Genomic DNA, 14916 nt, shown 5'->3' on the forward strand with positions numbered 1-14916 from the left:
GAGAGGTTGAAAAGGAACTGTCCCAAACACGATCTGTCGAATCACCACGCCATTGACATGGCACAGACTAGAAAGGCCTGTGAACCACCAGTGCAGCGTTCAATAGGCGTCGTAGACAAGTCCACATCAATTAGTTTGTTTTGCCATTGACCTGTATGGCCTGGCAGGATCATGTGAATAAGAAGTCTGTCATCCCGTGGTATGGTCAGATTACACCATTCGCTGCCCCACCATCGCTGCAAGGTTCTGTCATTTGTTTCCATACATACACCACCACTCAAGCGATATATGCTGAACTCTTTACCGAGTTTGCGGTACGAGAAAACACCTTACAGTATGCCGACTATGCAAGCAAATTCGAACGCAGTCGTCTGTTTACGTTGCGCCCTTTAACGTCGATGAGACATAATGAAGGTTACCCACACGTTTCCTATTTGCATGTCCACTACCACGATGCTACGTAAACCGCTCTTTCCTAGTAATACTCCATGAACAGATCCGAGGACGTGGATGGGCGTAGGCATGAGCCATTTCGCTGAAAAATCTAATCATTCGTAGGACATATCCTGCCACAGAAATCCTATGGGTTTGGACACTTCTCGTCATTCGTACTTGGTGTTACAATTCTCAAACAGCATTGTATGCTAAATTAAGCTCCCATAGTAGTACGAAACAAGTGAATTTTATTGTACGTGCTTACAATTTAAATCGTAACTCATCACATACATAACGATTTTCAGTGAAAGAACTAAGAAATTTGTCATGTACTCAACTTGTCTATGTAAGCCATGTTTTCAACTAATTTTGTTCAAACAAACAAAACTGTAATTATGACTTTGGAAATTGTGCCTTATACTTTGCTAACAACATACAGGAATTCCTCTACTAACAAAATGACTAAGTAGCTTGATGTAATTCTCTTGTTAGCAGTCTTGTGAATGTAAACACTTTGGTTATCTGTATGATAGTTTAGGCACAAAAATTCCCTCAGATACAGTTGCGTACATGAAAACAATACACAACTTCTTCAACAATATGATTTCTTATAACTTTAGGAGTATAATATACAATGAGGCTTTGATAGTATTATCGAAATAAAGGATTACATAAGAAACTTACTCAGTTACAGGAAAGGCATTATTACAAATGTAATTTAAATCTGATACGAGCATATGAGCAAACGAATTCGTAAAGAGAGCTACATACACAACAATAATAAATATTGTTCTTAATTACAAATAGTTTAGAGAATTACAGTTTCACACTTACTTCTTCAAAACGTCACAACACACGTTCCACATATCTTACATGATACGATTATAAAACTAATAGCAAAACGCAAAAGTAAATTTTCAAAGTTGGCAATAAAATAGACTAGAACAAATTTAATATTTTAGAAAATGTCCACGTCCTTACAATCCACGGCTTTAATATCACCTGGATAACATTTGTGTTTCTTTCAGAAAAAAAAAAAAAAAGTTATCCATTACACACTTTAAATATATGACTGCAAAGGACTAAAGGGTCTCCTCTTTCCTGGCAAAATAGCAATCAAAAATGGATAGGCATACCAAATTATCGTTCATTTAATAACTATCAAAATGAACTATTTAGAAGGTATTAGATAAATACGGCCAAAAAGTTATTTTATTGGCAATCTGCAGATTTTTGTTCATGTAACGAATTGTACATGGCGAGTACAAAAAGCAATGAAAGCAATGCTGAATTAAGAAAAATATTAAGGAAATCAAAAACTAAATTCCAATTGTGATTAAAGACAGCACCTACATCCAACATGAAGTTTATATAAATCGAATAATAATACTGACCAAAAAAGTAACTGAGATTATCAAAACATCAGGGATTAAAAACACAAAATGGAATCAGGACAGATGGAATAAAATTACGGAATTATTTGAAAAATATAAACGCCATGATTACTTGAAGATTACTGGACACTGATAGTCCTGGACATAAAATCACGATGGCAGTCAGCTGATGAAAGTAGATTAACCTGGCGCAGTTCTTGTGCTATTTTTTTTAACCTGTTTGTAGTAAAATTTAATTTCGAGACCCAGGTAATGTTTAATTATCTCGCCTTACATAATGCTTTCGTTACCAGTTGAAGGTGCTCAGAATCTCGAAACGTAGTGCGGCAAGCTTTGAGTTCGGAAGGCCTTTTCTAAAATAACAAACCATTCTTGCACGTTAACACCTACTATAGGATCAATTCAGTTACCACTACACATTACACTCGTAAATAGTCCACATGTCAAGCAGATTAGACTGGCATTTCCCAAGTTATGAGTGAACAAAATAATTTAACAGTCAATATCCTGTGAATGAATTATTGCTCCTGTTAGTAATATATAAACCTAATTATGAGGGTTCAATGCAAAATAACGACCGATTAAAAATTCGGTCATTGTGTTAGAGAACGAATACAAGCATTCAATTATTTCCCTTTAATAACTGATATGATTTGAACTTCATAATTTGTTTTTACGCGATTTTCATTTACTTATTTTCTTTTAAAAGAATTGTGTTCAGCTACTTCAAGCACTACATCAATACCATGTTTTTATAGTCTCTGAAAGATATTGAAAAGTATACGTATTTTTCTATACTTGACATATAACACATGAAATCTTGAACATTTCATGCTTCTCTATGAACATAATTAATAATATCAGTTCCTTGTGTAATCCTTCATGATTTAAGGCCAAGAGGCCATGCACCAGTTTTCAAAAACACGTTACCAACAATTTACTATATTAGAAAACGATACATACAAATATCTAAAATATAAAATGAAATAATCATGCTACACACATATAAAAATAACGATACATGTCACATCACAACTCACTATATTATATGACGAAAATAAATGGAAATTATAGATAAAACATCACATTCAGTCTCATTACATATGTTACATATCAACATGTATTGATAATCTGATTGATATTTAAATAGAGACTCAAGCGTAACAAGTAACTATTATTATTATACACTGTACAATATACACTTGTCAAAATATTATTCAAGATTCATAAACAACGTTATTGTTAACCATAAAATCTTTAATTACAACACAACTACTCTCGATTTATAAGTCTACATGATATTACTGTAAACAATGAAGTTATCTTTCGATCCACTTTATGATTTTATTCAAAAGTATCGAAGTAATACTTGGTTTATATATATACTATAGAACTGTCTTAATTATATACCAAGAAAACGTTAGAACCAATCATTTATAATCACATAAATCAGATTCACACATGAAAGTTCAGTATTTGTGAGACAAATAATCATTAAAACAAGCAATAAAAGATTAGATTCTGATGTTGCAGAATAGAAATTCTTGAGACAAATGTTTACTATATTAAAAACGCAAACTATTCACCATTTAAACATGTAAATTTATCTTGCTCTGTAAATAAATTCTTTTCTGAATAATTTACCACACTTGAATACATTAAAAATTCCATCTTTATGAATGTGAGTATTCTTGAGCTTTCATTATTATTGCGTCTAGCGTACAACTTTAATATTGGCCTTTCATGGCAATGTTATTGTCTATTTAGTTTTTGAACAAATAGGGTTTATGGTTATAGGAATTGTATGCTCCTCCTTTTTACGTTCAAGTTATTGACACAAATTTTCGAACGAAAACGATTTTAGAGACTTCATTAACATGAGAAACTATTCACAACTTCACATTAAAAGAACGATGTCACAGGAAAATGCATATACAACAGCATTCTAATAGGAAATTACATGTAGTTTGAAAAGATATCAGTACACAAATGCACTCAAGAACATTGGTATCAATGATCACTGAAACACAAAGCATATTTGCTATTGCAGAATCATTTTCATTTTAAAACAAATTTACTACCTCATAAAAACATTATATGACAGTAAGAGCAAAGCAAAATTTGTTAAAAATTTGAAATTAGTTTCATAACGTCCTCAATACACTGCTTTCTTAAGGAATTGCTCTTGAAACTTTTAGGATTTTCCACATTTACTAATATACTATAAAATTAAATGAAGACTAAAGGGAAAAAAAAAGAAAAAATACGACCAAGTACTGAAACTGAACAAAGATCGGGTATAGATACTGAAATATAATACGTGATTGTATCTCAAATATTTAAAAAAAAAAAAAATTACTAGAAAATAAACATTTAGTAAGACGGAATGAAACAAGAATTGTAAAATTATGACAACCACTACAATAAACTAAGCCAATACATGAAACAACTTGAAAATTAGGATCACGAAATTTCTCCGAGTTTCTCTATTTTCCTTAGATTATAGTTCTTTCTTCTATTATTATAATGATGATTTTGTTCCAAACTATTGTCTCCTCTTACAATTTTATATTTTATAAGAATTCTTTTTTCTAAATATTTAAGATACAAGGGCGGTTGAATTACGAAGACAAAGTTCGGTTTATTTCGGTGTATTCAAAACTTGAGCATTCAAGCATTATTAATCTTGATTCTGTACATTTTAAACCTGAGTTTCAAACTAAGTTATCTGATGGTTATAATCAACACATATTTTTACATGGTGTCAACTAAAAGTTCTATTATTGAAAGAAGAAAATGTTAAACTGCAATTCGTCGATCATTTACGCCAACTCGTAACATGGCCAGAAACAACCAAATCAATAGCAACTGCACAATAACAACGATAGATGCTATTCCACGGAACACTAGACAATCTACCATCATCGTTCACAACGAAAGTCCGCAACCTGTACTGTTATGGTGGGCAAAAATGTACTACTGGTATAAAAAATAATAAATAAAAAATTAGTTTTCGTAGAAGGGGTCAAAGTGAACCGAGAAATATAATAACGTGCTATTGTGGAGGCCTCTGTACTCCATTTCCGGCAACCAGAAATGGATATTTCTACAAGATTCTACTCCAGCTCATAAATCAAAAGCTCAACACCCATCCAAGGACCATTCTGTGAACTTGCAATACGTCTTTAAAAAAAATTGATCAACGCACTCACCAGACCTAAATCCGATTGGCTGGATATGGTCAATTTTGGAGATCAGAACCTGTGCTGAACACAAATTTCGAGTCGCTAAAAAAGTCACTTTATTGGGAATGTAACTAAATGTCGATAGAAAAGGAATGACGCGAAACAGAACATTTAATTAAGTGTTTAAGGCTTTGTATCAGAAACAAGCACTGCCATTTTGAATCCGAGTGAATATACTACTCCTAAAACTGTATGCTACTCTTCCAATAGTTAGTTTTATTTTAATTGTCACTAGAATGTCTAGAAACAAAAACATTTATCACCATACTTTAGTTGCATCCTGTATAATAATTCATATTTCAGCTTTTATTCCAGATCTTTGATTAATATCAATACTTATTCGTGTGTTGTTTTCAATCTTTTTATTCTGATTTCTTGTGATTCATGTTGTTCTGACTGTGTGTGTAAACTTACTACCCCACATCATCTACATATCTACGCCGAGTTCACTATCACACATACTCTTACATAAAAAGATAAATTCTATATAGAAGTATTTATCAAAATACCACAGAAATTATTGATATCTCAGTTCTGTGTTTGTTAACAGAATAACAACATGTCATCAAATTAAAACACACTCGTCAGGTTGAATGTTGCTAATAAATCTACCACATTCATGTCTTAAATATACATGTATGAAAGTATTGCTTCGAACATTTTCACAAGTTGCGGGAAACAATACATGTCAAAAATACTACCACGTATGATATTTGTTAAACAGTATTGCACATTGTATTTCTTCATAGGATAGCGAACTTCACAAATTGATTACAATCTACCTTAATACTGACAAAGTACTTTAGAAGTACTATTATATAAATCTTCTACAAAATATAACCCATTAAATCATTGAGATACATCAAAATTTAATGACGCCACCAACAAGATTCTTGTGGATAAGATCCCAGTTTTACTTCTATATATATGAAATAATGCATAGTAGATAATAACAGCTACACTAAAACAATACTGAATGAAATATTATGCAAAGATGGCTCTAACGAAGACTAATAATAAAAAGCTTATTTTAGACAACAACGAAATGAAAACTCACTTATTACGAAATTGAGGTATACACAGAAAGATAACTTATATTGCTATCATACACGTATTTCAAAAGAAACATTAGTACGGTGTACTGTATTTTTTTTTTCATCTAAACTCTCCCAAAATAAATTATAGGAGGCAAAATTTAAAATATTAACGTTTCTTGAATATTGTGACACTAGTTCAAATATCTTACTCGATTTCAATCACATTCATAACTACTTTCTCGTAGTGTAACGATTACTTATATATGTCAGTAAAACATTAAGAATAAAATTCTACAACGAAAAATAAAATAAAATAAACTTATCAACAAAATAGTAAATACAGAAATAAGACCCTGTACATTAATCACATCAACATATTACATTTTAAAGCAATACATTAAGTTTAAAACACACTTACGACTACACAAAATGCACTGGGAATAAGATAAAGTGAAAAGGGGAAACTGAAAAATAACCAATGTCAAATCTCTACTGTAAAATTTGCATAATTAAATCAACTCCTATGAGCGCTTAATTATCAAAATTGTCATGTAGCTGTAGTAAAACATAAGATACCGTGGCACAAATGTCACCCGTCTATACATTTTCGAATATCAACATCTGGTAATGTTTATTTTTAACGAATTACTGAATACTAACGTTTGATCATTCAGTTTTGAGGTGGTTGTTGAAATGAAATTAATTCTTTAGCTTTGCGTCACACAATTATGCCCTATAGGTTAAAAGACACGAACGACTAGTAAAAGTAAATGATAATACGAGAAAAAACGTGAGAATAAATGGAAAATTGGAAACAATGAAAAATAATGAATAAAAATGAGAAAGGAAACGAGAAAACCCAGGAAAGATCCATACATATGATGCTATGCACCAAAACTCATGCAGCCTGGGATCTAAAACATGAAATGAAATCTTTAAATTTTACGTCCAACAGTTATGCCGGCTAAGCTAAAGGAGACGGAGATGATGAGAAATTAAGGAAATGGTGGAATGAACAAAGTGGGAGGAAACGAGAGAACCTCGAGAAAACCCACGCACACAGTAGGCCTGGGATTGAATCAGGGACACTGAGCAGCCATGCTGCTTTCGTGTAGTGATTTTTTAAAAATAAAGCAGGACACTTTTTTTTCCAGCAGCGATTACTTTAATAAAGATACTTAATCCAGTAATTTTCTTTTGATGCCCCTCTTTTATGTTAATCAATTTTGTCGTCCAATAAACAATTTATTTGGGACGTTACTTCCATCGACATGTGATTCCTCTAGCTTTTCACTCAATTTGCAGATCAAAGCAATGTTTTATTTCTATTTTAATATTTTTCCTACCATGCCACAAAAACAGAAATACAATAACACTTTTAAATAATGAAGTAGAAAACATATTAAAACAAAAATTAAACGAACTTTAAAACTGCTTGATACTCTTTCTTTGGTAAGCAATTATTAATTTGTAATTGAATTTTTATATTAAAATAAACGAAAACTTTAGTTGGGAACGGAAGATAAAAATAGTATTTCCAAGCTTTCAGGCTTTCATGGATTCAAGGCCTAAAGTTGACTTAATTAAGTGTAGCGTCCCTTTACAGTAACAAGGAAACGGTACATGTATCTACAGTTTACGGTGGAATCCGTACCTCCGGAATGAATTCGAATTTTCCTAATGCTCTACCACAGGAAATCCAACCCGAGACCACCTGATCCATACGCGCAAGCCCCTAGACCACAAAGGAGGGATACACTTGACTTAAGTTTGATATTATATATATATATATATATATATATATATATATATATATATATATATATATATACACGCATATACACATATACATATACCAACAAAAAGTTTATCTTTTATCGAGTTAAGTTCATATATATATATGTATCAGTTTCAAAATACATGTTACTAATAATTTTCCATTTGAAAAAGAATAAGTGATACGGGTTTGTTACAAAACTTTCACAAACCTGTTATCATTCTTCTTGATTCCGTAAACTAAGAAACAAACCGTGTTAGCTCAATTAAAACTATTTAGAAGATTTTTGATCGAGCACTGTGTCCAATCTGTTACATATTGAGGAGGAAAAACGAACATTACAAATTATATTAACATCGACTACTGTACATCTAAAACTCAACATTTTTTACCATTTACAAAACGGCATAGTAGGAAAAATCATATATTAACTTATTGAGGCACGAACTACTTAACAGCAAGCATGAAATATATATATATATATATATATATATATATATATATATTACTATACCAATATTTTAAGACATTGTAAAGTATTAGAGCATACTATGACAGACTGGATCATTCTTACGTTCACAAAAAACAATAGAGTGTATTGTCGTTCCTTTCAGGAAAAACTAAAAGACGTCGACCCACAGCTACTACCGGGAATCAAACCCCGGTCTCCCGTGCCGAAAACGCGTACGACACATAGCCACGGGGAGCTCAATATTTAGTAATATATATAGTAAATAGTAAAATTGCATTTGTACAACTCTAATATAATCTTTACAATGTTAAGCTTCAGCACGTTGAAAGTCCATCTCTTGTGTTTGTCTCGTTTTTAACTGCGGAATGATAGCGTTAATATATTTACTAATTTATTTCATTGTCATCCGTGACAGTGTTATACTAGTCCTTTTGTATATCAACACAGTTAATACACTTCATTATTAGAATAATGAAAATAAGTAATAATGAGGCGGGCCTGTAAAATTAGTTCGGAAAGATAATTTGAAAATCTAGCATAATTCAGACCTGTGTTTGGCATCATCGCGAGTCTCGAGTGTGGCAACCCTGCCAGGGACCCCAAGCACCGAAGGTGAACGCTCTACCACTGAGCCACCTCGACCCCTCTCATGTAACAAAGGATCACCGTTTAGTAGTTCAAGCTTTCCACCACTGCTATTTTCAATTTATTCACTTTCATCAATCTGTCGACGACCAATCCACTTCGTGACGTGCAAGAAGATACGAGTATAGGTAAGAGCAAGACCTGGATTTTAACGAGCAAAATCCAAAAGATTTTTTCCAAAAATCTTCCGCGCACTGCGGGCCAGTGAATGGATTTACGTATGCATCAAGAATTACAATCTCTCAAGTTAATATTTTCACGTTCCCGGTTCTGAAGGGGCCGCGCAGTCTTAAAATCATTTTACAGTATCTCTATTGTAACTTTTTTTTTAAAAAAAAAATATACCAGCAGTTCTGGCTTAGTACAACACTTGAAGATGGTATAACTTCAACATACGAGAATGAGAGAGTAATTATAGGAAAGAGAAATGAAACACGTGCGAAGTAAATATTTTCTTGAAGCAGATACTCATACACTATCAATATTAACATAAAAATTATCGAATCTCGGTCCACTGAAATGACGTATGACTTTCGTGGGGAAATGATTGTGTGCGCGTGATCACAGTTTCGACCCTCCGATGGAAACCTATATACTGTGAGATTCGGATATAATGCTGAACTGTTTGTCTCTTAATATCTCGGTCCTAACGTCTGAAGTTAGTCTCTACATACACGTACAAATATGTAAGTTTTCTTTGAGAGAGCGTCTTAAGTTAAACTCGCAACTACTACCACAAATAATAATATTATAAAGCTGAATGTTTGTTCGTATACAAATTCACATCGTTGACTTGACATACTTCTAGGTAACTATCGGTAAGAGGTCGTAGGTTATTAAGAATTACTGGGCACTTGGTGAAGATTAAGAATCAGTATACCACAACAAAATCATTACATATGACCTATCTTGATCCTTAGTGCCTTCATAAATAGTATTTTATAAGTGAAGTTGCATTCCACGGAGAAAGACTGTTTTGAAAGTGCACAATTATTATAAACAGAAATCGTTCAAGAAAATTCCGAAGACGGTAGGCTATTTAGAATCTTTCCCTGGCAACGCCAGGTATTTCAGCTGCTAGTAATTATAAATCTTTCAGTTTTACGTCCCAGGGTTATGCCGGCTAGGTTACAGGAGACAATGATGATGAGAAATGAATGTAATGGTAGAGTGAATAAAGTGGGAGGAAACGGGAGAACCTCGAGAAAACACACGCACACGGTGTTTGTCCACCACAAAGTTCACTTTGCGCGAGCTGGTATCAAACCAAGAAGCCCATACATTAGAGGTGAACGCTCTACCACTGAGTCACCGCGGCCCCGCTTTTAATAATAATAATAATAATAATAATAATAATAATAATAATAATAATAATAATAATAATAATAATAATTGTTTAAAAATTGGAATGTTTGAAATATGTATTTAACAGAATGTTTTAACGTAAAATTTCCAAATACAAGTATTTGGACAAACCAAAATCGAGGTTACTTGCAGTAAATCATAAACGTAATTTTTAAGGTAAAAACAAATTTTCACAAGTTATACATTAGCATTATTGTTAATTCCCATGACACTTTTGCATTAAAGGTTGGTGACTAAATCCTTCAAATATTCTGAAGAGTTAAAATGTGCCAAGGCACAGTCCCAGCAATATAAGGAAAAGTACAATGATCGGCTAAATTTAACCATTGCAGTAAGCACATATTACGTACCATCTCAAGAAATTAGAGAGAGAGGAGAGATTAAAAACATTGTAGAAAAAACTTGTCACATCATAATATTTATATGTTGTAAGTTTATTTTCTATGTGTAAAATTATTCAGTAATGAAAAGGCCTTCCTGTCCAGAGGAAATTTAGAACAACTTTTATTCATATATGTTTTTCTGCATTTGAAGTGATTTAAAGAGTGTTCCAGGAAACATTTGGTACCACAAAAGTGTATAAGGCAGACGTAAACGGATCTATGCTTACTAACTTTTTTTAACGGCCTACTATTTCTTTCTTAAAGCTTTCTTAATGTATTTAAGGGGCTACGTAAAGCACCTAAAACTTAACACACTTCGTCTAAAATTACGGATTGAGAAATTGTCCTTGGCCTATATTTAAATTAAATGCAAATTCTACATGGAACTATACATACTGCGTTATTACAGCAGTAAGTTGTGACCGAAAATTAACCACTTTTTTTCTTTCTTTAAGTATAGTACAAGCCTTTGTATAAGTAATAAGAAAGACTAATGTCGTGTAGTGAGTGCATATTCCCCACATAGTTCACATCTTATCAGGTATGTCGAAGCACTACAAGATCCAGAAACATCTGTATCTGCATTAGCCTTCATTAACGGAAGTATTATCTTAAGACTTTTCATATTCGTGAAATATACATCGAAGAAACAAAGACGAGAAGGAAAGAATTAACTTACCAATGTAACTTTCCTCCTGATTACTATTTCTGATGATCATTTCATCCATCATGGTAAATCATTTACAGATGTTACTTCGCCTTCAATTGTTTCTCTTTACTTTTGTGTTACTTGTTAAGTGTAATGATAATTTCAACATATGAGAGATTATTTAAATCAATTTAAGAACATAAAATCGATTATGTAACGTAGCCAATGATTATGCTACGTCTTATCTCCTTTTCTATGGAGCAGTAGCGATATATATATATATATATATATATAATGTTTATCCTGACTCAAAACGTATCTCAAACCCCACATTTGCACCAAATTAGATGGTGAAAATTTAATAAGATTAGTGTTTTTAAACGATCTAGAAGTGTGATATACTGATACATTTCATAAATTGAATGTGATAAATTTCTGTTTAGTATTACTACACAGCCATAACATATATACGAGATCCTTCTATGGTGGCGTCGAAACAGAAAACCTTACAGATAATATTTTTTTAATACTGTTGTCTACATATTACGTTACCACAGATTTAAACATATATTTGACTAATTTCTCAACAAGGACTCTTCATCCATAAAGAGAAATGACAAATAATTGCCAACGTCACAGTAACATTAAAATACAAGTTGTCAGTAAACACAAAAAAATACATTTCAATAACTGTGTACGCTGAATTAATATGAACTGCAATTGTCACCCTCCAGTTAATCACATACGAGAAATCTACCATACATATATGATTGATTTACTAGTATTACCTGTTTCTCTTGATATTAACAATGGTTCCTATTTAGTGTTTAACATTGTAAAAAAATAACCGTGCACTCATATACCTACATATAAAACGCTTTCACATGTAAAAAAAGTATTACTACTATTGATCTCCTTAAGTTTTGTGTCACAAAGCTCGACTCAAAGATTGATATCAAATATAATCAACAAGTTACATTACGAAGGACTACAAACCCGACTTAACTATTCAATTCCACAATTATGCAAATACGAATAAAAAAGTATTTCCGATGAAATTTGTATTTCGAGTTGGGATCTTTAAGTTATAGTCTCGGAACAAACATTTACTTAGAAACAGTTGGTTTCTTGATATCTACTATTAACGTTAGAAAATTCTATGGTTGATAAGAGTAATATCTCGCCGTTATCTAATGAGCCCAAAGGCTGCAAAATAGCAACAAAGTAAAGAAATATGGCTTAAACTGATATACCGTCATCACATTTCCTTAATAATTGGATTGAATTTTACAACTACGATATGAATAAGTACGGCATATATCGATGTACTACTACGGTGGAATTGATTGAAAGTGAGCGCTTTTGTTCGAACAATACATATAGCAATTAGAACTTATATTGGTGGCACACTAGGATGTAGCTTTTTCTTTTCCTCCTCTTTAAGCCGTGCTTGATCAATACTAGAAGCTGTAGGAAGACCACACGGCATGTCCAAAAGTTCCTCTTCAAATTGCATTATGTTTTCCGCTTCAGCTGAAATCAATAAACAATAAATTAAGTGAAGTAGTAAAGTGCTGAAACCACGTTTGTTTATTAAGCCATTCACATACTAAATGACACAAATGAAATTTACGACTAAAAATTAAAGATATCCAACGAGCATTTTATTATCAAGAAACCTATTATTATTATTATTTAAAAAGAAAAAAGAAAAAAAGTATTTAGAATTTCTTTAACGTTGAATACAAAATTTCATTTACCTCTGATACGCTGAAGCTTGTTTCCATATGCCATATCAGCCTGGTACCCCACAACAAACGTAAGTGGAAGTAGAGGAGCCAATACACCAGGTTTTCTTGTACGACGAAATCTAGAAAAGGGACACAAACTTGTTCATATCTTGGAATATGAACAAAAATATTCTGTATGAACAAAAAGTACTTAAAACGTGTATAACCTGGGACAAGGCAGAAATCATCAGAATGTCAATACTACAGTTATGGGAGAATACAGAAGTTGCTGTACGAACTGATACGAGGTTTGTTAAAGTAACTTCTCCAGTTTTATAGGTATATGTTTTAGTACACATGTAAAACGTACAATGTTCTTTGAGAAGTTAATACGTGTTTCATTTTTATGTTAAAGATTGAAGTTGTTCCGCTAGAGAACTAGTGAAACAGAAATAGCGGACCGAGGTAGACTTTCTATTTAACAGCGCTGCCAAATAGTGTTATTTTTTCATCAAACAACAAGTATTGAGCAAACACAAAGATGGTTTCGTTCCCATTTCAAGACAAATTGCGCTCCGTGTGATAAAATAATACACAAACTGTACAAGAAGTGATAAATGTTTAATGTTGGATTCCAAGCGTCCTTGATCTACCATTGGTCTGTCTCCGGAAAACATTGAGGCTATCCGTGAGGCAATATAAAGGAGCCCAGGAAAATCTAATAGGAAACATTTTACAGCATTAGGGATATCTACGCGTCCAGTACAACGAAAATTAAAAACAAGATTTGAATTTGTTTCCTTATAACACTACAGTAGTGCATAAACTCACAGACAGAAAGCGATGGGTATTTTGTGAGTGGGTTCCTGGAAAGGACGAAGTTGTGAATAAGATGTGATTCTGAGATGAGGCCCATTTTTACTTTGATGGAATCGTAAACAAGCAAAATGTTCGCTTTTGGAGTACAGAAAACAAAAATATGCCACGATAAAATATCGTATGCTCCAAGAGTTACAATATATGTTTCCATTCATTGCCTGATCAGACCTTTTTTCTTTGAGATGACGATCAATAGTGAGAGACACCTCGAAACGCTCCGTCACAGCTTCATCCCGCACCTTCATGAACAAGCCTTGCCCTTCAATAGACAATGGGTGATGGAAGAAGGGGGCAAGACCTCACACATCGAATGTTGTGCTTGATATTTTGAATGAAACATTCGGAGAAAGAGTTGTTTAAAATTGATTTTTGAATCTGTTCCACTGTGGATAATCGTAGGCCCCAAATAGCGTAGATTTGAATCTTTGTGACTTCTTTCGTTAAGGATTTCTTAAGGAAAAGTTACTCAACCGACATCCGCACTATTATTCAAGCATGCAGTTAGATCAGAGGATATGTGCCCTTGCGTAGTGGGAAACTTAATTGTCCGTTTCGGAAAAGTTATCAGTGAAAATGGTGGACATATTGAGCCTTTTGCTAAAGTGAAATACATATCTCGGAATAGTTTCGTGCGTCACCGTGTACATTATGGTCAGAACAGAATACAGGCATTCTCATAAGTCACATAACGAAGGTTAGAAAAGTTTTGTATATATTTCTTTGTTTACAGTATCTTTCTTTTGCCTGCCAATTTCAACTAAAATTATGCTTAAAGATGCTTATTTGTCACGTTTTCTATGATTCAAGAAATTAAAATATTGTAGTAGATGCATTACTCACATAGGGAGTGAATTATTATTTAAGGAACAAAATAGCGTCCAAGTGCACATTTACTGAATAATTAC

General features: G+C 32.7%; 2 protein-coding genes across 5 annotated transcripts in view; one reads left to right on the forward strand and one right to left on the reverse strand.

Annotated features, from left to right (window-relative positions):
- The window catches only part of LOC145688328 (uncharacterized), a 164428-nt gene that overhangs the window by 142552 nt on the left and 6960 nt on the right, over nt 1-14916 (forward strand). The gene's annotated exons all lie outside the window — the stretch shown is intronic.
- LOC145688327 (plasminogen receptor (KT)) overlaps nt 664-14916 on the reverse strand; it is a 69564-nt gene continuing 55311 nt past the window's right edge. For all 4 annotated transcript variants that reach the window (XM_081762382.1, XM_081762379.1, XM_081762380.1 and 1 more), the window contains 2 exons: nt 13163-13272; nt 664-12935 (listed from right to left, as the gene is read on the reverse strand). In XM_081762382.1, coding sequence (XP_081618508.1) covers nt 12796-12935; nt 13163-13272 — 250 coding nt within the window. In that variant the 3' untranslated portion in view covers nt 664-12795. The remainder of the gene's footprint in view (nt 12936-13162; nt 13273-14916) is intronic.

Source organism: Thermobia domestica, chromosome 6, assembly GCF_964235325.1.
Source record: "Thermobia domestica chromosome 6, izTheDome1.hap1.1, whole genome shotgun sequence".
NCBI lineage: Eukaryota > Metazoa > Arthropoda > Insecta > Zygentoma > Lepismatidae > Thermobia > Thermobia domestica.